The sequence below is a fragment of the Myzus persicae genome, unplaced genomic scaffold (assembly GCF_001856785.1).
Source record: "Myzus persicae strain clone G006 unplaced genomic scaffold, MPER_G0061.0, whole genome shotgun sequence".
Classification (NCBI taxonomy): Eukaryota; Metazoa; Arthropoda; class Insecta; order Hemiptera; family Aphididae; genus Myzus; species Myzus persicae.
The window spans coordinates 109,850-135,324 of NW_019103864.1; the positions used below are offsets into that span (position 1 = coordinate 109,850).

At 34.3% G+C, this 25,475-nt stretch overlaps 1 protein-coding gene across 1 annotated transcript in view; it reads left to right on the forward strand.

Moving 5' to 3' along the window:
- Window positions 1-482: 482 nt before the first annotated feature.
- LOC111035582 (inactive tyrosine-protein kinase 7-like) overlaps window positions 483-25,475 on the forward strand; it is a 78,749-nt gene continuing 53,756 nt past the window's right edge. The window contains exons 1-2 of the mRNA XM_022317256.1: window positions 483-507; window positions 898-1,112. Coding sequence (XP_022172948.1) covers window positions 483-507; window positions 898-1,112 — 240 coding nt within the window. The remainder of the gene's footprint in view (window positions 508-897; window positions 1,113-25,475) is intronic.

A 25,475-nucleotide genomic window follows, 5' to 3' on the forward strand; every position in this document is an offset into this window, starting at 1 on the left:
ATGAATGATTATAATAACGCATCTGCTATACACGGTACACACGGCAGACGGGGTCCCTCTACCTCCACCACCTCCCCGCCAACACAGCCACCACCCCCGCAGCTGCGCGATTGCCTCCACTGCTGCGTGCACGCATACCGGGGGTGGGCCACTGCAGGCGGCCCGCGCTACATTTTCAAATTGTATCGTACGATTGTATTAAAGTTTATCGTCTATACTCTGTATAGTCGAACTCGTGCGCCCTCAAACGAATTTGTTCGATAATCCAACGGCGGTCGAAATCGAAAAGCCAGACGCTGAACTTCAATATTATAGGATCATGTGAGTCGCAAACAGATCCATCATTGTTGTCTACAAAAGAGGTTGACACAAGCATTTGGCAAAAATTAACTATTCTAAAATATCCGGCGATACGAGAGCTCGCGTCGAAAATGTTGTCCATGTTCCGGACTACTTACATTTGTGAATGTACATTTTCAAACATGAAACATATTGAATCAAAACATAGTATGATCGACTTATACAGACGAAACATCAAGTCGTCGCCCATTTCGTGTTTCTTCGTCCGAAATAGAAGTCGATTTCGCCGCGCGACGTCATTGCAGGAGCCGCACGCGCTCAAAACTCACACTAAACAAATAACTATTTATATATTTTAATATTGAATTATTTTTAACAACCCCGTTTGTATTGTACACGAAATGAATGACGATTAAAATGTATGTGTTTTGAACGACCTCATTTTTTGCTTTCTACGCTCCGGCCGGCCGGGTTTTGATTTTCTAAAAATCGGCTAATCGAGTAACCCCTCGAGTCGCCCGTCCCCGACGCATACGACCGCGACTACCTGTTCTCCACTAACCACGTGTGTGTGTGTGTGTGTGTGTCTTTTTACAGGCAAACTGGCGACGTACACGCAGAGACCGCAGCCGCCACCGTCTCCGACGCCGCCGTCGGTCGCGCGGCAGGCCGACCGCACGTCTTCCGCCCCCGGAAATGGTACCGACCAGCTGTACCCGTTTTTTGATTACTACGTGCCTCGGAACATCACGACCACGATCGGACAGAGCGCGTTTCTCCACTGCCGGGCGGAAAACTTGAACGACAAATCGGTAAGTGATGATCCGGATAACAGCATATGTACGCGTGCTCGATAGTTTTGTTTTGGTTTTTTTCTCGTATAATTACGTTACATCACGTGTCCCGTCGGCGTGGTTCCTTGTCAGCGGAATAATACCAAACTTAAAGTGTGCGCAAGACGTACTGCATCAAAATGCACGATAAAACTACTCGTAAAATGAGTACAGCAAAGCACGTCTGCATACTACATTATTATTTTTACTGTATTTCTAGGCGATTTCTAGGTATTTTCTATTTTTGCTGGCCACCTATATTGCTGAAAATCTGAATAAAAAAGTTAAAACGTAATATATTAAGCTGAAACTATTTCTGTCGGTTATCTCGCAAACTGAAATAATTTCGTACAAAGGGATTAAGCATTAATAATTTATTTGAAAACATAATAATAATAACGGTTAAAATCCTATTGAAAATAAATAAAAGCTAGTTCGGATAGTCAATACCTCCTCTATTGATTATATTCGATTTTGTAAAAAAAAAGATAAGCATATTATTATTTTAAAACTGAGTACCTACTTACTATTATGCATAAATTGATAATTATTACAAAAAAATGTACTTGTTTATTTATTTATTTCAAGTATTTTTTTAAATTTTATATAAATGTATTGTCATTATCCTTCCATGTAGAAACATGCATAATTTTTTTTAACAAATTGCCACTTTAATCCCATACACCGGTACTTCGCCCATGTTTGAATTACAGTTGTAATACATTTTGCATCTATATAACAGTACGGTTAACACATTCTCAGGGGCTAACTCTTTGAACAATACGTACTTTATTAAAACAGCGGATAACGTGAATATCCGACCAATCACAATTATTAATGTCATCATTATTATATTGTATTAAAAAGATTAAAAAGCCATAGATGCCAAAGTGTCAAGGATTGGTATTTTTATGCACGTATCGTCCAACTTTAATAGAAATATATAATATTATATGTAGCCGATGGCGACCCTATACACGAACAAAAAATATATTCTTCTATCCGTGAGCTGAACAAAATGTATGTGTGATGAGCTACCATTTAGCTTTCTACAGCGGCTGAAAAAAATAACATAAAGTTTATACACCTTCCAAGTGTCAAGGAATCTATTGATATAACTTTTATTGAACTAACTATTCGTTTTTCTTTCCGTATAGACCTCATTAGGACTTTTGCAAACATTTTTTTTTTTTTTAAATTAGCCAAATCGGTCCAGCCGTCTCAACCGCTGATGAGTTTACCAATAACGGGCAGCATTTCGTTTTCATTATGTAAATTATTAATAACGATGATGGCTCAAGTGTGCACAGCGTATCTTTGTTTTTGTTTTCGTTCAAATGCAAAATCTTAAAACCACGTCCATGTTATTACCGGATACTGTTTGGCATTAAATATTTGTCATGCTCGAACTCGGCCGGTGTTCGGGTTCAAAATAAAGACAATACCGTCTCGCGGCTTGCGAATGTCGCAGTAGAATCGTTAGACGTTTTTATTTGCAGATAAACCGAGAGTTTTTTTTTATTCTGTAAGCCTATTACTTACCTTCTTTTTTTTTTTATCATCCTTTTTTTGCCGATCGAATGAATCCAACAACGACGAAATAATAGCAATTTGCGTACCACTGCGGTATACATTCGGTGCTGTACGCTGTGTTTCCTCTCCGAGGGACGTTTCTCACAGTAACCGTACATACATTCGTTATCAAGTATCACTTACCTTTAATAATAAATAACTAACAGCATTTATAAACGTAATGGACTCTGCAAATTCGGATATATTTCATATCGAACGAATTAGAGTCGACCTAATTTCGTTATTTTATTTATTAAGGAAATCCAACAATATGTACCTTAGTTAACCGTTGTCCAATTCGCCTTGAATATATTTGCAATATAAATAAATACAATACCTTATAAAATATATCCAAAAGTTTAAATAATTTACATAAAATTACATATATAAATAATAAATGTATAAAACTTGTCGCTTGAAGTTCGATCAAATGTATTCAATAAATTTCGAATGTTGATTGATATTCTTTGTCTAAACGAGTTTCATTTGTAAAAACGTAAACCATATTTTCACACCTCAAAATGTGTGTACATTAGGTAGGTACCATAAAAGTTTATTTTTTTAATCAGAGAGTAGTAAAATACAGGCGAACTTTGTTTTTTTTTTCATTATTTACAACTGTCGAACGAATGGTTTGAAAGTAATTTTACTTCTGTATTTTTTTTTTTACTGGAAAAGGTGATATAAGAAAATGCAAATTCTGATCAACAACAAAAAACTATAGTTTTTACTTCTAAGAAAAAAAAACAGATTGATTAAAATCATTTTTAACCAATATACTTATTCAAACTGTAATTTTAATATTTAAAATAGTAATATGATTTTTTTTATAACAACAGTTTTTAATATCAGAGTTTTAAAGTGCAAAACTTTTTATTCGTAATAAACATTTAAAATATCAATACATAATATATTATGTTATTTGTTTTGTGTTGGCAACTTTTAAGAAATACATTTTTTCGTTAAACGAGGGTAAATTTAAAAAGATAAAATTATACATTACTGTCCACTGTCCCTAATTAAAATTTATATTATACTTATCAGTACTCTAAATAATTACTCTACTTTTCCCTTCAATAACTATTTTTATTATTACAAAAGGTAGATTTTTTTTTTTTTAAATGATGACTTCCCTTACTAATATTTTTTATTGCATATTTTCATTGCAACAATGATATAATACAAATAATAATACTACAAAAAACTACAGTAATATATAGCATAACTCAACCCTCATAAACGATCTTCGTGGGATCTGCAATTTAAATGTATTTTACAGTTAATTTAAAAAATATGGCATTATATAGTATTATTTTTCAGTATTTAATTTAATTTAGTATAAAAATAACGAGTTTTATCTTCCCGGCGACATTGTAAAATAATATTTTAAACTTCGACACGAGTTAGGTACTTAAATACCTGAAATATCAGTCTGATCTCGAACACTGTAGTTCGTACTATCGTCATTATGACAACATAATATTAATATTTTAAAGGCAGCGTAAGCATTAAAACATCTCGTCGATGGTAACAAACCGTTGCGGTATAAATTATTTTAATTAAACCACGCTGCAAACTCGAGATACACACGAGAAATGTTACGATTGGTTGTGTATGGTCGTAATAGTCGATATGAATTACAGACGTTAACAATGATTAACGTTTAAAACAATACACCGTCTCTATATAAGTTCGCGCGATGAACAACTCGGTTGGCTCGTGTGCAAAATACACGATGGTATAGTGTTGTTGATTGAATAAACTCGATCCTAAATCACATTTAAGACGGCACGAATAATAATAATTGTATAATTGTATATAATTCAATTTGGCACGAGTACTAGGAATCCGCGTTGCGGACACGTAAAAACAACATTCGAAATAAAATATAATAATCGTACCCCGCGTATTTTATTGCAACATGGGCTGCAGTCGTATATTGATATGCGTATAAGACAATATACGATTTCGTTTAAAAAAAAAAAAAAAAATACATACATACAGTCCATTGACAGATTCCGGGTCGTTTTGTGTCGACTGAAGTCTTGACACTCCAACAGTCTGCCCAGACCGCATACGCATAATATCACCTATTTATGATCTACTGACATTATTCCCGATGGCCATACAGATCCGATGGCTGTACACAGTGTTCGTATATAGACGTCGACGGGATCGCAGCAAACGTTTCGACCGTCTTTGCGGGCACCATAAAATATATATTATTATTATATTGTCCTCCTCCGCGGACGTCTCATACCTGCGGAGGTACCTATTTGTTATTATGTTCGGATCGGATCGGAGATAGGTACTCGTTAAGCTTTTTAATTCACTTTGTGGATCGTCCTGTGAAACGATTTCGATATACCATTCGACCGAACGATGGTATGAAGTTTTAAGGTAGATTGCAAACTTGGTCGGGTCAAAGGGATTTTCATCATCGATAACCCATCGTAAAACCTATTTATACGTAAATAATTTCCGAAATCAAGTTCCAAAACATGTTAAATTCCCCAAAGGTATTAAGCACTGCGCACCTATATAAGTTTATATAATAATAATATTATCCGAAAACACTATACGGAAGCGGTGTTTAACATAATATATTATACTCGTAGATGATACGGGTGACTGATTGACATAAGGTGTTGTAAATCGTAATTAGTCCTCAAAAAGCCATTAGAGTCACGCGTCTTCGGCTAAAATTTGTTCATGTATTAAACATTATGTTATTATTATCATTCAAACACGTATAGTCGTCGGACACAGTAAAGTTAATTCAAATTTGGTAAATCAAATCGCGATGAAGTAAATCATTATTTTGACTGAAATATAAAATATATTATGTGCTTGTAATATTACAGTTGTGACGAGCATGTTTGTTATTAGTTTAAGTGCACGAAACTCACTATAGCCACATTGTGAACAATTATTAGGAAATCAAAAACCGAATGAAAATTATTTTAAAACAGTACTCTAACTGCAGTGGAATTAGAAAGCATACTTTTCAATAATTCTTAATCTTTGGGTTTTAAACCTGATTATACTACGCATTCACTGTATCTAAAATTCTAACAATATTATAGTTAGTTATAATTTTTTTTTACAAAATACCAGAAAATCAACTATCACATTATTAACCGATGCATATTGGTAACTATGGCAACAAAAGACTTTTGAGTATTGTTGGCGCACTTCGTGTTCTTACCGAAGCAGTTGACACGACGTACTCGCGGGGTCAGGAAAACAATAATAAAATGGTACAAATTGGTAAATGGTAGGTAGAGTATAATATCTGTATTAATCAATATCTCAGATAATAATAATAATAATAAATAAAGGGCAGTTGACGATAGACGTCTCTACGTCAACTACGTACATAAAACTCAATAATAATAATAGGTACAATTCATAATAATAATACAAAATAGCAATGCAACATACGGGGATAACTGTTGTTATTGTTGAGCGGCGGCGGCGATGGTCGTCGGAGGTGGCTGGACGTGACAATTATAGGCGACCAGCTGATCGGCGGCGGCGACCGATAATTGACTAATCAGTTAATATGGAAATAGCTCGGCGGCGGCGATGCTTCTTGAGCTTACGTAACATGCAGGCACGCGATACGCCACAACAACGCAAATACAGACGTACTACGCGCGCGACACAGCAAGTATCAACGACGGCGACCGACACAACTATAGCGTAACACACGAGTATACGACACGCAATTCGGCCGACACAATACAGAAGTCGGAACCACAGACGATACCCAAAAGGTCTCCACGGACGTCAAAGCAACGACGTCCGATGTCAAACGAGACAGGGCAACTCAACTAGACATATCGGCGCGCCAACACAACATGCAAAATAGCCAGTAAGATAACACGTCGGACGGGAAGGGGAATACGCAAGCTTAGTCGGCGGTCAACAGGTAAAGTCGCCAACACCGATAGCGGTACGAGTTTAACGACGGCTTGCGTAAACAAGTATAATATTACAACTAATTAAAAATAATTAATTAATAGTGATTAATCACTTTTTAGTTTGTATATTTATTGTTTACCGTTTATAACAATCGATTTGATTTTTGAGGTAACAAACTGGAAATGATCAGAAACAGAATGAACAGGTATTTAGTACTGATCATAAAAAATAAAAATAGGATCAAACTTTTTGCACCAAATAAATATTTTAAAAACCAAACTTTGATTTCCAAATAAACCTTTTTTATTAAATTTAAATGAAAATCTATAAAACCTAAATAAAATAAACAAACCTGTTTTACTCTATTACACATATTTCACTCGAAATATTTGTAGATATGTATATTACATTGTATTTTCTAAGTTTATACTCAAAACCGAATATATCCTCAAACGAAAAGTAAAAGTTTAATAATGCGTAAACTAAAAGAAAATAATAAGAAAACTCATTTAAGTTTCAAAAATAATATAAATACGGAGTTAAAACTTTTAAGGATACACTCAGGAAATAATATTAAGTGGATTTGTAAGTTCTAGGAATATGCAAAACTATACAATAACACGTTACATTATTTTTAAGTACGTTTTGCTACATAATTTAAACATATCAATTTCCAAAAATAAATTACAAAACAAATCACGAAAATTAAGGCTCATCACTTTTATTAATTTAATAATTTATGGTGATTTCAAAACATACCTGCAAGTTTTATCAGTAAAAAATTACAAATTGATTATTTTAAAGATCAGTGACCAAGCTCTTAAGGGTTTTATTTAAGTCTGCAATGTATATCTTAATAAACTCAATAATCAAACTAAAACTCAGAGTTCATTAAATTTAATTGTTTTATTTAATAAAGTCACCTAAATAAGTCATAAATAAGCTCTGATTATTTATACTGAATCATGTGTGATTTATGAGTTATGTTTTGCGAAACAAAGAACTAGAAAGATAAAAATCCAAAAATAACTGGATAAAAACTTTAATTAAATTTGACCACTAAAACTATACTGCAAATTTTAAACAACTTATAGGGAAATCATTTACTATATCGGAAGTCGAAAAAAAATTATTAATACAATACTGTTTGTCTTAATTAATATGCATGTGAGCAACTCTGCAAATAGTTTTTGTTCGTTTATCCAACCAAGAATTGTGGCTGAACAATTGGATAAGCGCCAACGGGTTTTGGCAATTTGAAAACAAATATAAATTGAAAAACTTTTTTAACAATATTATTCGAATTTTTATCGTCGTTGTTGGTTATTTATAAGACACCGATGATCGTGATAACTATGATGGGTTTTTTTTTTAGTTGTGTTTGTTTTTAACGATCTGAATTCCTCACATTAAAAAATAAGTCGTCCAAATTACTCCTAATATTATTCGACACGCAACCTTTAACAAATAAACGTCTCGAACTTCCTAACAACTTAAACTCGACAATAAACATTTAAAAAAAAAAATAAAGCCCAACTCTCTTTTTCTCAATTTACCATTAAATTATAATTATTATTACTATACGACTATACAACTATCGGTTTAAAGCCTTATTACAATCGTTATAAATAATTAGTGTTACCAAGTCGTAGAGTTAATGTTTCCAAAACAAAAGTTTTGTTTTAAACCACAATCAATTCTTATAATATTATATATTCTCAGCTTGTTTTCGAATCAAAGACGAATTGCACTCAATAGGATATTCATTCGACACTATAACGAAAGCAATTAATTGAAAAACTAAATATATTTTACAAAATACTTTTTACAACCCTTATTAATTATTTTTTCGACAATATCCTCGTTTGGATATGAATTTTAATTACTTAAACGAAAAATAAATACATTAATAAGGTGTAATGTATTTTATAATGTAAACAGTGAGTATTCAACTGGACTAAAAATAACAACCGAAACGTTTTTATTATACACTCGTAACGTACATTTTAAACTTGGTTTTACTAGACCCTCCTAATGGCCAATTTAAATCACTATGTTTTTATTGAATAAACGTTTGTTTTTATAAAACAAAATGTTCTTTCTCATCGACGTTTAAGCATTAGTACCCACAATTTAACACAATGTATTCATTTTGTAAGAACACGTTACAAATAGTAAAAATATTTTTATATTGCAAAAATATACATAGGTACCTATTATAATTCTAATGTTACAAACACAATAAAATAATATAATATGATTTTTGTTTTTATTTGGCAGCATTTTCATAGAATATATTTAACGAATGATTTGAATTACAAATGATTTCGTTAAATCTATATGTTTTGAATGATATAAAAAAAAAACGTTTTCATTATAACTTACATTGTAGTTGAAATCTCAAAACTTTAGATTTTTACCGAGACATATGACAGTTAATAATTATTTTGAATGAACCGAAAGCTAAATGTAAAGTATGTATCTGAAATTGAAAAATGCTCATAACAGTTGGAGATCTCAAAGTAGTAATGCAATGCAGAATAATATGGTTTATAATAAATTATCTTGTATTAAAAGAAGGGGCGGCGGTTAATAATTGTTTCTTTCTAAAGAAATTTTTATCTGACAACCCGTATCATATTGTATTCTTTATAATTGTGGTAATTTTTTTTCAGTTTTACGTCTCGTATTAAGTCATATTAACGAGCTATAAGTATCGCCAAAGAATAAAATATCACAATCAAACGTACGAAAATAAAATAAATACGTATACAACTACTTATCCGTAAATATGCAATATTGTAATATTTAGATAAGCAAATAACCACAACCTATTAAGTACCACATAAATCTGTAAACTAACTCTTAATTATATTTAATACCTGCTTATAAGTGATTTAGAAACTCCAATATCACCAATACGAAGTACCGCCTTGGTGGCGAATTGGGCCAAACGATATATAATAATTGTATTTCTCTCTGTATTAATAATTTATTAATATTGTGCAATATGTAATGCAATCAACTATTCTTGTATTTATTTTATCTATTTTTCTTTTTGGCCAGTAAATATAATCTTATAAATGAAAAAAAAAATAACTTCAATGTAAATGTAATTGCAGGCCAACACAAGCGATGTCGAAGTTCTTACACTCAATGAAATTAAAACCAAACATACGATAACAGTATACTCGAAAGTGTTGAATAATAATATAAACGTGTAGGTATATTGCACGAATTACCTGACCTTATCGTTGCCTTTTGTAAAACTGTTTTCAAATTTTCCGTGAGGGATGAAAATCGCGAACTTCCGTGTATTCTGTTGGCGTTGCAATCGGTTAGGTTGTGCCGATGAGTCTTAAACATTATACATATAATATTACAATAATGTATATATACTATAAAAACCGTATATATAGTGCCCGAAATCGGAGACGATTGATCATGATACCATTTCACGACTCGTGACTTGCTACGTGTATACCAGACGTATGTCTATACATGCACGTTATGAGAAAATTCGATTTTTATTCTCCGCCATTTAATAGTTTAGAAGGGTAAAGAATAATCCGCAGTACGTCATCGTTCAGGGCCGCAGTGCTAACTTCGTCATCGCGGTCGTCCTATATTATATATACAAGTGCGTGATTTCCGCCAGACTCGCCGAAACATGTTTGGGATCGACTAATAGCTCGTTAAAAAATAATATGTGTCTTGTACGTCGTATATGATATTATTATGTAACGCGCATGCGCGGGTGCATTTATCCGTTCGTTCCTCCGTCTAACCCTGCCCCCCCTTCCCTCCCTCTCGCTTTCTCTCGCCCTCTATCTCGCCCTCTATCGCTCTCTCCCTCTCTCTCTATATATATATATGTATATATATATTTATATATAATATGTAATCGGTTTAGAACAAATCCCGTCGAACCGTTATGACACGTTATTGTAGTGTTATTGGTAATATTCTTTGCACAGCGAGAATTCGTCCGGACGTCGTCGCCGTCGTGGAGGAGGAGGGACACTGCTGCACGCTCGGCGATCACGTACTGTACGCCCCGAGAAAATCGCCAGCGTTCGAAATCGAGTAATGAGACTATACGGCTCGTAGTGGTCGTCGGTAAACGTGTACACGAGGAGGCTGCGACGAGGAGGGTTATGTGTATAGGGTGGGTGTCCGCCGGTCCGGGTCGTATAGCGCCGAATCGAAAGACGCGGCGGGGCAAATACGTTTTTTTTTTCAAAATCAGTTTTCATTCGCTGCGATCGCGTTATTCAGTTGTACACACGAGTTCGAAAAACGACAACCGGCACATGATGGCCACCTGCGAACAGTAGCGGCATTGGTGTGTGAGCTCATCGCAAGAATTTTCGATGACCTGCTCACTCTGACGCGCCCGACCGATAGTATCGTTGACTATTATACTCTTTCGATCTCTCCCTTTGATTCGCTTCGAGTTTCGTTTAGACTTCAAGACGTGTATAACGATCGCGTGACGTTCTGGCAGAACATTCCGTCATTACCGTAATGTCTGCTCCAGTTATCTGCTCCGTTATAGATATAAATAATCGACATCGAATACGGTTTTCGACGAAAAATCAAAACAATAACGAATAGTGGATGTAACAAAACCGCGACAACCATTCGCCGTTATGCGGTAGACTCGGGCCTAGTGATGGGTAAATACCCGATAAATAAATTTTGGGTAAATAACCGAGGTATTTACCCGGTATTTTGGGTATTTGTTTTTGATTGCGTTTTTTTAATTTTATTTCTTTAATGTTAAATAAATTGTAAAACCTTTTACCAATATAATGTAACTAAAACAATGTTACTTGTAATTTTGTAATTAAACATTAAGATAAAATCAGGCTAAAAACTTATGTAGTGTTAGAGCTTTAAATACTTGAAATAAAATAAAAACAAATTATAATTTTTATAACATACATTATCATGCTATAAAATAATAAAACATGACAAAATCAACAAAAATAAAAGTAAAAATAAAAAATGCAATGCTCTGATTAATATTAAAACAGATAGGTACCTAATCTTATATTTCTTAAGTTATACAAGTATAAAACACGCACACGCCCACCAACTTCAGCAGTGTGACAGCCGCCAGTGCGATATTGAAAAAAAAAAAAAATACCCGATTTTGGAAAGGTATTTATATCATGGGTATTTACCAAGGTATTTACCAGAAATAAATTTCTTACCCATCGGGTATTTACCCAGTGCCCATCACTACTGAGTCGGGGCTATATTATGTTCTGCCGACACCCTATATTTTCAAAAGTCGTGTGTGTGCGCGTGTGTGCGTTCGCGCGATATTTATAAGCCGTCGATTGCGAAGAATCAAAAGACTTTTAACGCTCTTCGCTGCACAGTCGTACACTACGCGGTAAACGTATTTTTTATGCTCACCGGGCCGTCCGCCAGTCTTACTCCGGCGATGGCGTTTTCGTGCAGTCCCTCTCCGACGTACAGTGGCGTCGAATCGTATTCCTCTCTCTTCCGAGACGGTGTGTTTTTCTTTCGCTTTATTTCTGTTCTTCTGCCCCGTGACGCAGCGACGCCATTGCCGTCGTGCCGTTCCCCGTTCCAGCCGATTCGCGTGCACAACAACGCGTGCAGGGAATGTTCTGGGTGAGGACTGAGGGTCGCGGTCTGCACATTATGCGTCGCGGGCAATGCGTTATGCGTCGGATCGTGTTCGTGTAGCAAAACGGCCGGGAAATGGTAATCTGCGACATGAATAATGACCTTTTCTGAATATTTGACGAGCTATACCTGCGACAGAAATACCACGAGTGCCGAGTAATCTATACCATGTCGCATACCCGTTATAATTTGCAATTATTTCAACGGACGTCAGTTTAAAAAATATTTGATGAATTACCACACGTATAGGCGATATCGCAATCGTTAAGAATACAAAACAATATTTGGATTAAAAGTAATTTGTTTCCGAAACGCGAGGACTATCGAAAAAAAAAAACATTTAGACGAAAATCGAATTGGCATAACTTGCTGTTTTTTTGCTTCCGACATTTTTAAACAATATAAAATGTTGACTAACGGCATGTGCATACCGATAATATGCATACCTTACATAATTTTACCACGGATTCTATATACAACGCATTATTGTTCCTAGACTACAGTTGGAGCTACACTGTATAGTGAACGGTTTCTAAGTTTTTCAAATTAAAAATGCTATACATCATAAAGCGCGCACAGCACTAAAAAAAATGTAAGCATCATACATTTTTTTCCGTTTACCGCTGTCTTTACTGTAGAGTCGAATATTTCACGGGGTCGATGGTATATTATAATTCGATTTAAAAATGTTACCATGTCGGAGACCGAATAAGGAAAAGGTCCATGCTCTGTTTAAAATGATTACGTTTACTTTATAGTGACGATTCACGAAACGTAACTAGACCATACTGCCACAGATTAAAAAATAATTATTTAATCAGCGATACTACTGAACACACGACGAACGTGTAGCAGGGTTAGGTCAGGACTGCGAATAGAATTGATCGGACCACATAATTAGACTCGCATTATTAGGTCGGCGCTGGGGATTAATGGTAACCGGTTAAACCGACGTAATGACCGAGAAAATCGTCAGACAACGTTCCAGTTCGATCCGTCGTGGTGCCCAGCACGTCTTAATCAACAAGTTGGCCTTTGATCATAATGTATAGGTAATAAACGTTATGGCCTCAAACTGGAGCCGACACGTTTCCACCTTGCGCTTTCCCCCTAGGGATTCGCGGTGCCCGTTTTTTTTTTCGTTAATCACGAATTTCATTTAGGTCTTTTGACGGTAGAAAAACGAACAGAGTGCTCAGCCGCAGCTACCTAACCGTCTGTCCGGGTGCGAGTTTACCGATAAATCGGAGGAAACATTTCAAGACGTTCGGCCAAACATTATATTTTTTTTTTTTTGAAAAGCGTATTACCGCGACACAACCTGTGAGCACTGTGCCTTTGGAAATCTGCTGGCAATGCGTGCAATCCGTTTTATTCCCTCGCAAACATGGTCGCAAGACTATATTATTATTATTATTATTATTATTATTATTATTATGATGGGTTCGCGTTCGGCGCCGGCTCGACTGAAGTCACTCGGTGGTCGTTAACGTGTATACCAATAATGATTTTAAACCGCGACGCAGGTCACTGCGACATCGAAAGGGTGTGCGGGACTGTGTTCGGGCCATTGTTTAATCCGATATGACGATTTACTGCTCCATCGTCGGATTAAATTAATCGTAATCGAGGTGTATATAATTTACTAATGTTTGTTTATCGTATACCTAACGTGGCGTGCTATGTAATTTCACTGCGATTCCTTTAATCTGCATAATATATAATATTATTATAATATATTGACCGGAGGAGGAGGAGGATTAATCGCGGGCGTGCAATCTAAAACGGTTTGTACGAATTAAAATATTATGCGCGACTGCGAAAACGCATTCTACTAAAAAAAAAAAAATTTTTTTCAAAATTGAAACAGGTCGGCCGCGGACGACGATTTCGTTCGCGGCCATAGATCGAACGGCATAATACGTTTATTTACGAGTTAAGCAATGGGACGGAAGTACCTATATCTATATAAGTATAACTGCTGCAGTGTACACGCCGTGCTCTCTCTCTCTCTCTCTCTGTTATATGTACGTTCGCGACCGTAAAAATAAATTTCAGTTAGATACCCCCCCAAAGTCCCCGCGGCAGTGTATATAAATATATATCGACCTCCGCCGCCATAACTGTACGTCTATACGACCGCATTTGTCTCGCGGTGCAAATTACACAGTGTCCGTCTCAATACGAGTTTTACGGGATTTAATCCGCCGGTGGGCACCGCGGCGGATCGAGCAAAAAATAGGCGTGCGGTGTGATGACGATCTATGTTTATATACCTACGATTACGCGATATTATTATTATTATTATTATTATTATTATTACTATACACCTGTATAAATATATACGCGTTTAGACGGGCTTAAACGATAATGCCGCTGCAGAGTATTATATTTTGTACCCGCAGCGAAATAAAAGAGCCCGGTTCCGTTTTCAGGGAATTATTCCAACGCAGTTTCGGTATAATCCACAGTTTTATTATGCGCACGCCACGCCATGATGTCCGTTTAACGATATTATTGAATTCGATATTATTATCATCGTGGGCGTAATATTATCATCACGTCATATCTTACTGCTTCCCTCGTCCCTGCGAAATAGTACACCCCGACAAGATATCCCGAGGACACTGGCGCGGTGAATTTCATAAAAAATTATTGAGTACCTATGCAGAAATAATGTGCGCTCAAAAACAATAGTTTCTTACGATACCAACATGTCGGGTTATATTTTTAAAATCATGTAAGATAATCCATAATCGCAACAATAATATTTCATTATGACGTGTACGTTTCTATTAAAATTAATGAATAACTCGTTTTTACTATAGCACGCGATCTCCTTGTTAATAATTAAAATTTAAATAGAGAAGAAATAAATAATTCTCGTTGATGAAATTTCAATATTATTGTAAGTCTGTCGGAATCAAATAACACCGTTTTGCGTTTACAAAGCGATCACATTTAATTGTGAAGCTTTGATATTGCGTTATACTCAGGGCCATATTTAAGACTTTTCCTTTGGCAACAACATTTAGGCGCCCACGCTCTGCTTAATATGTTTATTCTTTCTTTTTGCAGTATCTGTACACAATAGGTATGTATTTATTATTCACACAAAATCAATAATAACTGTCTTATGGTTAACTAAATATTAACTAAATAAAACGGGACCCGTTTCGCCCAAAAATGACCGTACCCGTTTCGCCCGGGTACCCGTTTTGCCCAAATTTTGTTTTTATATGATTTCCATTTTGCCCAGAGTATTTTAGACCAATTTAAAATTAAGTTGGCAATAGTTTAGTCAAATATTATATTTTAGGGAACGTTATAAAACCTATAGTAATAATCCAGTCGTTATCGTATTGAAATCGATCAAAATCTATAAAGCTAATTTATCAATTACTCGTTATGAATTCATAAAAAACATGTGTAATCATTTTAAAAATAAACTGTAGGTGGTATTAATAAATATATTTTGAACGATTAAAATCGATTTTTTTTTATAAGATATGTGTAAATTTTTATGACGTTAATTTAATTTTTTAATAATAAGTATTTATAAATGTTGTGGACTAAATTTTAAATGTGTTAAACTTTTGTGCAAAAAAAATGACGTGCGTATATAATAGTGCGTATAATTTTTGGAAAACAAAGAATATCGCCTACTCGTGGTGTTTTCTGGATAACGCTAAATGATACTCAAATATTTGACTGAACTATTGCCAACTTAATTTTAAATTGGTCTAAACTGCTCTGGGCGAAACGGAAATCATATAAAAACAAAATTTAGGCAAACGGGTACCCGGACGAAACGGGTACGGTCATTTTTGGGCGAAACGGGTCCTGGCCCGGGGTAAACGTTTTCCTGATTGTACCACTAAAATTGTAATAATACACCACGTTCCTTGTTTTCGCGGTAACATTCGTACTGATCGATACGGTTCTCGTCGAGCAGCTGACCGCAGTCGTTTTGAGATCAGATATCATAGGCAGTCGGCCGAGTTCCTTTTTTCGCAATTCGCGAACAGAACCTCACGATACCATCACACCATACTGTATAGTAATATTATGCGTACGGTTTAAGGATTTACCGTGGTCCTGTGGTTTCCACAACCGTACAGTCGACGGATGACGTACGCGTACAATATATACATAATATTATATTATATAGTTTTTTTTTTTTTTCATCGTCTGCAGAGCTTGGCGACGAGTGCCAAACACTCGAACAATTGGCGCGCGTTTAACGGCAACGGGGCGACGTGTAATAAATTTGGTACCAACGTATTATAATTTATGAGAGTTTACATAATATTATCGTCGAGCCCGCCGCCCCGCAGTCTGTTTCCACGGATTTCCCGATAATACCAGAGTCTCCGCCTTATCACGGATTATTTTGGTGGGGAGGGGGAGAGTTTACCGAGTGCGTCCTGGAATGACCCTTAATTTAATATCCCGAGTGCGTTCCAAGAAAAAGAGATCATATTTTTGACGTAACCCGAATGCGCCCCTGCAGTTAATTCAACTTATCCAGCGTGCACAACACGAGTTGGTTATTATTATTTATTTTATCATTTTGGCGTACTCCCATTTTTATACGTTCTTGTATTTTCTTTTTTCTTTTTTTCTGGTATAATATCTAATTGAACTTAATATTTTTTTGAAAATTAAAAACACGCGTGACCACTCGTCTGTTACGGCTCTGCGTTGAGCATCAGTTCACGTTTCGCATTTATTGACCAAAGTGAATCGTAGTCGTGCGCTGGTACTATCGAAGTGAAAATGAAATTCGCTACCATCGACATGTTTGTTTTTGTAAAAGTCACATGCTTAATTGAGCTATCGTAATCGAGTGTCGGTTCTGTCTCTTGAAAGTTTTGGCTGCGGACCCAAGGACCCGATCGGGTTTTTGCAAATATAATTTGTCGACAAGACTCTGGACGCACACGGCCTTCACAGTCCACTTTCCATAAAAGGTAAAAATTAAAACAAGTTGCAGTCGGTACATTACCCGTATTCACTGTCACACGATCCCGCGTTAGCCGTATGGTTACCACCGTTACCGCGGTACATTATAGGTACCGATAAGTTAAAAATATTCAACCACTTTATACTACTCCGCGGCATTAGATGGTTATCAATTACTGTACACTTATACTTAGCGAAATCGTCTTACCCAAACAATGTAAAACAATATATACTTCCATGAGCATATATTTTGTTGTTTTTGATACAATTATTTACATCTTATTTATTTGCAGTGCCGCAAAAACCGAGTGTGCAGAGTGTGCGGCGCACACGGGCTTCAAGGCTTACATATATTTGGGAGGGGGGGGGGCGGATCCCAACCTGGAGCAAACACTGAAATTGTCTTAAAACTCAAAACTTAATTATTTACAATACTTTTTTTTTTAAGTTGAAACATTAGTTTAGGTACCTAGGCAGTTGTTGGTACAGTAATATTAGATTGAATAATAAGTATGTTAAAATAGGATGGCAGGTTTAGAAAAAGGTGGGTACCTATCAAGTATTCAGGTGTCAACGTTTCTAACTTTTTAAGTACTATCAATTTTTCCATAAGATCTATTTTCATCGCGTCTATGGGTCGTTTTTTGTTGAATTGTCGGAAGAACAACAGCCTGATAGCGGAAAACGACGACGGTTAACGAACGCACACAACATTTATAGGTATTTAGTACTGGGAGGCCTTTGAAATATGTTTAGTCTACCTTTTTATTTTTATTAATTTCAGCTTATTCTATACCATCGCCTATTCTTATTGTTCCATTTGAAACAGATTAAATGAAACGTATGAACCAAAAACAAATATATATATACATATATATATGTAGGTATACACAAAACCTGAAAACGTTGGCACTCATAGATTGTAATACTTACAGTAAAATTAATTTAGGAAGGGGCCCAAAAAAAATATCGCACACGGGCCCCTTATTATGAAATTGCGGCACTGTTTATTTGATACCTATTATATGGGCTATATGTACCTACACTGAGAGCGCAAGCCATATTTCTTCCTGTGGTTAACAGCTGATTTTAAAACACTGACAAAGTGTGAGAATCACTCTGGACACCAATTTCGAGGTTACTACATAGTATACCTTAAATCGCGGTACAAATGTATAAAATTTACGTTTAGAATTATTATCGCAACAAATAACATGATTAGAACCGTCTGTTTTTAGTGAGGAAGCGGGCTTTCATGTGCAAAACGCAATATTTTTTTTTTTTTTGTATGATTATACTTTATCATGCTTATTTAATTTAACTCTTGCGACTAGGTGACTTTTTCGGTTTATCTACATAAAATATTATAATGTGTCTCACTTAAATGTGTATTTAAAAAATGTATAAGACTCTCATTGATATTTCTAAATGTATAAATAATTTGAGCACATTTAAATTCATTATTTTCTCCTTCTCGTTTTGGAGTTTAAGCTGAAAGATAAATATAGGCATTTAAAAATATATATAATGCAAGATGTTTAACAAATATTAAAAATGATTCATTTACGACAATAATCCGAGATGGTATATTTTTTATCCGTCCACAAACAATTATCTTACATTTGAAATGTAAAGGTTTATTTTAAAAAATCCTCTCTTGTGATCATATTGGTTCCAAATATAAAAGAGATCAATATCGGCGCTAGAGTGTTTCCTGCAGTGACGTAACACTTGTATAATAAATTTCCAAGCCTCTCATCAAAAATGTATATCACGAGGAGACCAAAAACGTAATACCCAACCGTTTTAGTTCACACGGAAGTTCCTTTTGGAGAAATATATATTCCTTTTAGTCTAGAGTTTACCATTTGTGTTGAAAATGGTATGTGTCGCACAATTTCAAATTGAAATCAGAATATATATTAATGTGAATTATTTAACAAAGCCTATTTATTAGATCGTAAGACTTGACACAAATATAATATATTCTATTAATTTTAAACCCAAACAATTGAATAATCGATCACAGGATTATACATTCTTTAATATTAATTTTTTGTATAATTTTTATTTTGATTATTAATATCTTTGAATAAAAATATCTTTTCTTCGATATCATAATATTATTGATAAAGTCATTAAAAACACTTGTATAAATTGAAAAAAAAAATTGTGTCCTATCATATTTTCGCCTTGCACAGGAATGTACCGAAATCGCCTATCAATTTCATTGGTAAATTCATTTTTTTTTTAATTCGTTAAAAGTTCATTAGTATGATAATGTACATTTAATAATAAAATAAACATTTGATACATATTTCCCAAATTAATTTAAATTTGTTTTCTACGTCAACAGCGAAAAACAAGTCCTAGTAATCCAAAAAATTATATATTTTATTATAAATTTAATAAAATATTGACTTTTGCTGACATGCATACAAGCGCATATCGATTGATATGTCTCAGTGAATTTTATTTTATTTCAAACTGTTAGGGTGTTGGGGGTAGTTTTACTTTAAGAATCATAAATTCAATCCATCCCTAGACCAACACTGTTATTAAGCGTTATCACTGATATCTACATAGAATTTCGAAAATATTTCTGCTAAATACAACCGATAATTCAAAAAAACGATATCGAGTATTATAGAAAAATACTCATACGAATTCCTCTTATCTAACCACATTTACGTAATACGGGATACAGCAATGTTAATTTGTCTTTAAATATTATAATATTCGATTTGTAGTGTTTTATATAAATTATTAGTGCTCGAAAAGTTTTACCTTTCATCTTTTAAAATAGGAAATTGAGCATGTTTGGTACCTTAGACGGGTCGAGTTTTTACCATTTTTAGGCCCGTAAGAAAAAACAACCGTGTACCGACAACTATATACATTTTTTTTAGACATTCCGTCGCACATGATTTTTAACAGGCTTTACTCAGAATCGTTTATTAAACGCGATAATCCATAATATTACTTTCAAATTAAATATCGCGACATACCCTTATCCTTATGCTGTACTACTTGTTTAATATACTTTTATCAAAAAAAAAAAAAAATAGTAACATTTTCGGGCCAGTAACTTGTGTTTTTGAAGCCTAACAATATTATAATAATTATAATAAAAAGAAACTAAAACTTAACTATACTTAATATAATATTGATATTATACAAATAATAATATATTATAATATATTGTACACATGACAAAACGCATATAGTTGCATATGAATGTGTTGACGTCTAAGTTTCTATGCAATATTTTCATAAGTCAACACATCTAACCAAGCTTGGCTTTGTAAATGGTCATTTTTAACTGAGTTAAGTTGATATAAAACATTTCGAAAATTATAAAGGTAATAGTTATTCTAGTTATTCTATTTTTTTTTTTTTTACTAAACGAAGTTAAAATGCAGGTGGAAACTTACTGTTAACTTATTAACTTGAGTTAAGTTTTCTTTTTTTTTTTTTAATAAATAAATATCGAGTAATATGGTTTAAGTCAATAAAAATGTATGTTATGCAATATATTCATCATCAATAATGATTTCATTATATTTATTATTTAATTTTTTATAAATTGATGTAACTTGGATTTGATTAAGAGTAAATCGTTATTTATCAAATATATATTATTAAAAAACGGTTAATTCAAGAATTAAATTAATGAAAATTAAATTTAAAAAAGTCAAATTAAAAAGAACTTAAAAACTAAAACTAATGCATCTAACTGATTCGCATATCATAAACAATTAAAAGCCCATATAACTCTTAACACATTGATCGACCGTCCATGTGTTTTGAGGTCAATACTCTTTTAGACCCTATGTTTTTATATAAAGTACTTGTTTTCCACAAAAAAAAATCAAAATGGTTTTAAATTGTGGGTGGTGTGAATTTGTGCTACAGCATTAATTTAAATTCACATGACATGATTCATCCCCGAAGTCGTGATAAATCTACTTATTTTGTACTGGAAAATCAATTTACATGCAGAGCTCTAATGTAGTTTGTTTTTAAATGGACGTCTGCCACAACAGAGTGGATTCGATGAAATTCTTTTGACGACTGGACATTCGGTCGAATTAAGAAGAAACGTAATCCGTTTTTTGTTTTCGTTCATTTTGTTTTTTGGCCATTTGTGACCGAAACTAGAATGTTTATATTCGTATGTACTTAAGCATAGTTTTTTTTTTTTTTAATTTCCGGGCTCCAGCGTATTCATTATTCGAAACTAATTCTTCGGAGAAGGTATACAGCGCCACAATCTCTCACGTTAAAATTAATTATAGATTTGCTGCCGAGTTTAAACCTTCTGAATAATGTATTCCGCGTTCTATGTCAGCCCGAACTTATTTCAAATAACTCTTATTGTACTTAACGAATTGCCAAGAATGACATGTTTTCTTCTTTGTCCATTTTAAATTCTATTCTCTCTGAACAACGAAGGATTCAACAATGTTGTTTAGACAATATACGTGTATATAGGTACGTGGTTGTTCCATTGTTCTTTTTTTTTTTTTTTTATACTTTCTGATGATTGCTATTCCAGCCCAGCTCTTAGTTTAAAACGTGTCTAATATATATATTTCTCAGCGTGTGTTCAGAAGACGGCTTTTAGGTGTTTTTATGTCCTTCTGACTCACGTGTGTGGCCATAGATGAAATTGTAACTTCGCACCTACAACATTTACTCGATGTCCGAAGTGCGCTAAAAGTTATGTTCTCCGGTCGTTACTAAAACAATTGTACTGCGTTTCAGTTTTTATGACCGTTCGCCTCGTTGTCGGCCATCTCTGCTGCAGGTACAAATTGAAACACATATAATATATGTAGGTAGTATAGGCGGTACTTACAGATCATATAGGTTTTCGTTTGAAAATCGAATTTATCGTCTCGCATATATTTGCGCCGTGCCTGCAACAGCGCGGTTCTTCGTCGTCTTCACATCCGTTCAAGACCCACCGACTCCCCGACATTTTAATATTATGACTGCCGTTAGGTCTTAAAATGTATCAAAAAAGGTAGGTTTGCTATTTTTGTCGTTACGACTGTTTTCACTTTGTTTCTGTGTGCGCGGAAAAACAATTATTCGGTTGGCGCAGTAGTTAAATAATTTACTGGTTTAAATTGCATTCACGCGCCCAACGTCGCCGACCTATGACAAATTATTTTTATGATTTAGTTGATTAATTGTATGTCGTCGATGTATAAACAAAAAACTAATTATTATAAATGACACGAGTTCGTTTTCGAGATACCAAATCGAATTATTTTATACGGTTATATAACTTAAAAGTTATAACAAATAAAAATAAAAATGCATTCAAACGTGTAAGTGTGCGTGCACGTTGCAGTCATAGGTACCTATCCGCAATGTTAGCGTAAATTACAACGAATCAAAAATGCATTAAGTAATAAATGAACATAAATCAAAACGAAAAAAAAACCTTATGTCCGTAGTATCATATCGTAGTAATTTATTATAGTTTATTTCTGTTCGAGTATCATAATATTATACATATCCACTTTAAATCGATTGATTAATTTTGAGATTAAAAAAAAAATCTATTTCACTGTGGACTATAATAATTATCTAAATAGGTACTTCAACAAGCGTACCTTTATAGTTGTAAATTGTATATACGTTGTACGTATAATATTGCAGTGTGCATAATACATATAAAATGTATATTAGCGCGATGTTCATACGACTTATATTTTCTCGCGCGAAAAAGCAATTTTTCATTTACACGTACCGTTTTTTTTTTTTTTTTTTTAATAAACCCCATTCACAAAGCCATTGGAACAAAGTGAGTCGACAATTCGGGCAAACAATACGTGTTTGTATTTTGTAGGCTACGCAGCAGCCAGATATGACAGAACGCGACTTCCGGATGGTTTTTTTTTTTACTTTTCCACACACACACCCGCACGCACACACACACACGCACACACACACACGCACACGCACACACATTTATTTATATACATATACATGGATTGTATAAAACTACGCCAGGAATACGATATTTACGTACGCGCATGGGTCATCGGGTACATCCGTCGCGATTTTCTTCGACTAGGTCGTTAATAGCTGTACATGTGTACGGTATCCGTTGACTTTGTGTACAAAACATCTCGACGATGACATTTTTTGGCCTATTCTCTTCGCCGCTTTCGGCTCATATTATTTTTTATATATACATCATGTATTTTGCAATCAAATACAATATGGTGTGCTATACACATAATAATATCGTGTACCTAGTGGCCGTCGTCGGAGTCGCGTTGTTTTTACGACCTTTTTTCGTCATCCGGTTCTCCAAACGTAATAATTATCAATTAATTCTCCGATGCTGACACACACACAGTCGACGAGGTCGTTGTTGGGAAACACAATTTCGGACGGTTATTAAAGTCAATACAATTTAAATTATAGAAAAAAAATATCACTTATATAATTGTCACTTTTAATTGAACACCCACGATGTTTTTATTTGTGTGTCGCCCGCGTCCATAACTGTCTGCCGGAAGTCCCAGACCGGCGGACGGATAAGGGGTGAGGGGGGTACCTGAAGTCACTCGCAACGTGTCTCGAATCGGGACGTAATCAAGCAGTTCTCGGAATTCTCGTAAAACAATACGACAAATATAACTTTGGATTCGTATAATGCGAGTACACAGAACTCGGGGGTAATCACTTCGCTCATCCTCGTTTCAATTTTAATCAAATTATCGGCCAAAACGCACAGCCATTATCGGTGATGGTTATCCGTTCGGTTTCATCCGCTACACGGTGAGCGTGTAACCGAATAGAATATTATTATAATAGTAATCATTTGCCATAAACGAGCGTAATTATAATATGTATCGAGAAATAACAATGATCTCAACCATTGTTGTAGTGTAATAACGCGAAAACGAGGAGAAATCGAATTATCGAGAGTTTTATTATTTCATTGCAGAAAAACCGATCGGTTTATTTTACATTGAAATGGCGATGCGCCTGCGCGAGGAAAAATGTACATTATTTTGAGATGATCTGATTTTTGTGTAGCACTTCCGCGTAGAGTAATCTGCAGTTATAGTTGTATAGCGCGTACAACAATACTGTTATAGTTCCGTCCTAAACGTCTATTCAGAAAACTAATACATTACGAGAGATTATATTTCCGGTTCAGACCGCGTTCAATATGCTCGCAACGGTTTTTCATTCTGTTCGCGAATTATTGTGGCACACCCTTTAAAAAAATCGATCTATATACTATATTATTTTTCAACAATTTCACAATATTTCTCCTATAAAACAGAAAACGTTAATCTATTTCCAACGACTTTAAATCCAGTTTTCATTTTGTTATTTTAACCAAAAAACTTTATTTTCATTTACATTAAATCCCATAAAACATTTACAGCAGACCGTGATTATTAGATTTATAAAAATAATTTATATTTAAATTCGTAGCGATTTGTATTTCGTATTGTGATTCAATAATTGTGTTTTGAAATAAACATTTTTTTTTTCAATACCGAACAGGACGTTTTGAAAGATTGGAACGAAACGATTATAATTTTTTTTTTTTTTTTTTTATTCCTCATAAGCACCAAGTGCCACCGACTAAAAATGACTTGAAAAGTTTGTATACAAAAATGTATATTTACAATTTGATTAAACTTTTATACCTTTACAGTAGTAAAACGCTGTTGATTAATATTGTTACAAGTGACTTGTATACAGTTACTGTGCACGGATCCGATAGTTTACGAATTTAAAATGAGAACAAATATTATAGGTATAGTTACCTGATTAATTCGGTTATTTATGACGTCGTTTCACGGCTTCTGTTAGTTGAATTATTTCCGTAGCCATTCTAAGCATATGTTATTGACTTATTGTTCCATTTTTCTGGACAATCGAAGAACACTACACTTGCAATTTATTAGATAGCCGGACGAATACAACGATTATTGTTTTGTTTTCGTTTTTTCATTAGGTTGGTAGTGCTATAGCTGCCAAAGTACGTTAAAAAAAAATATGTGTTAGATTTATATACAGCCTTCAAAAGCAATCAAAATCGGAATGAGTTCTCCTCGAGGAAAAACACTTACAGATTAAGATATCTCGGGGTTCTCCGATCGGTGAATGACAATGAAATCAATCCAAGTGAAAAAAAAAGTGACATACGAGATTATTGGGTGGGACACC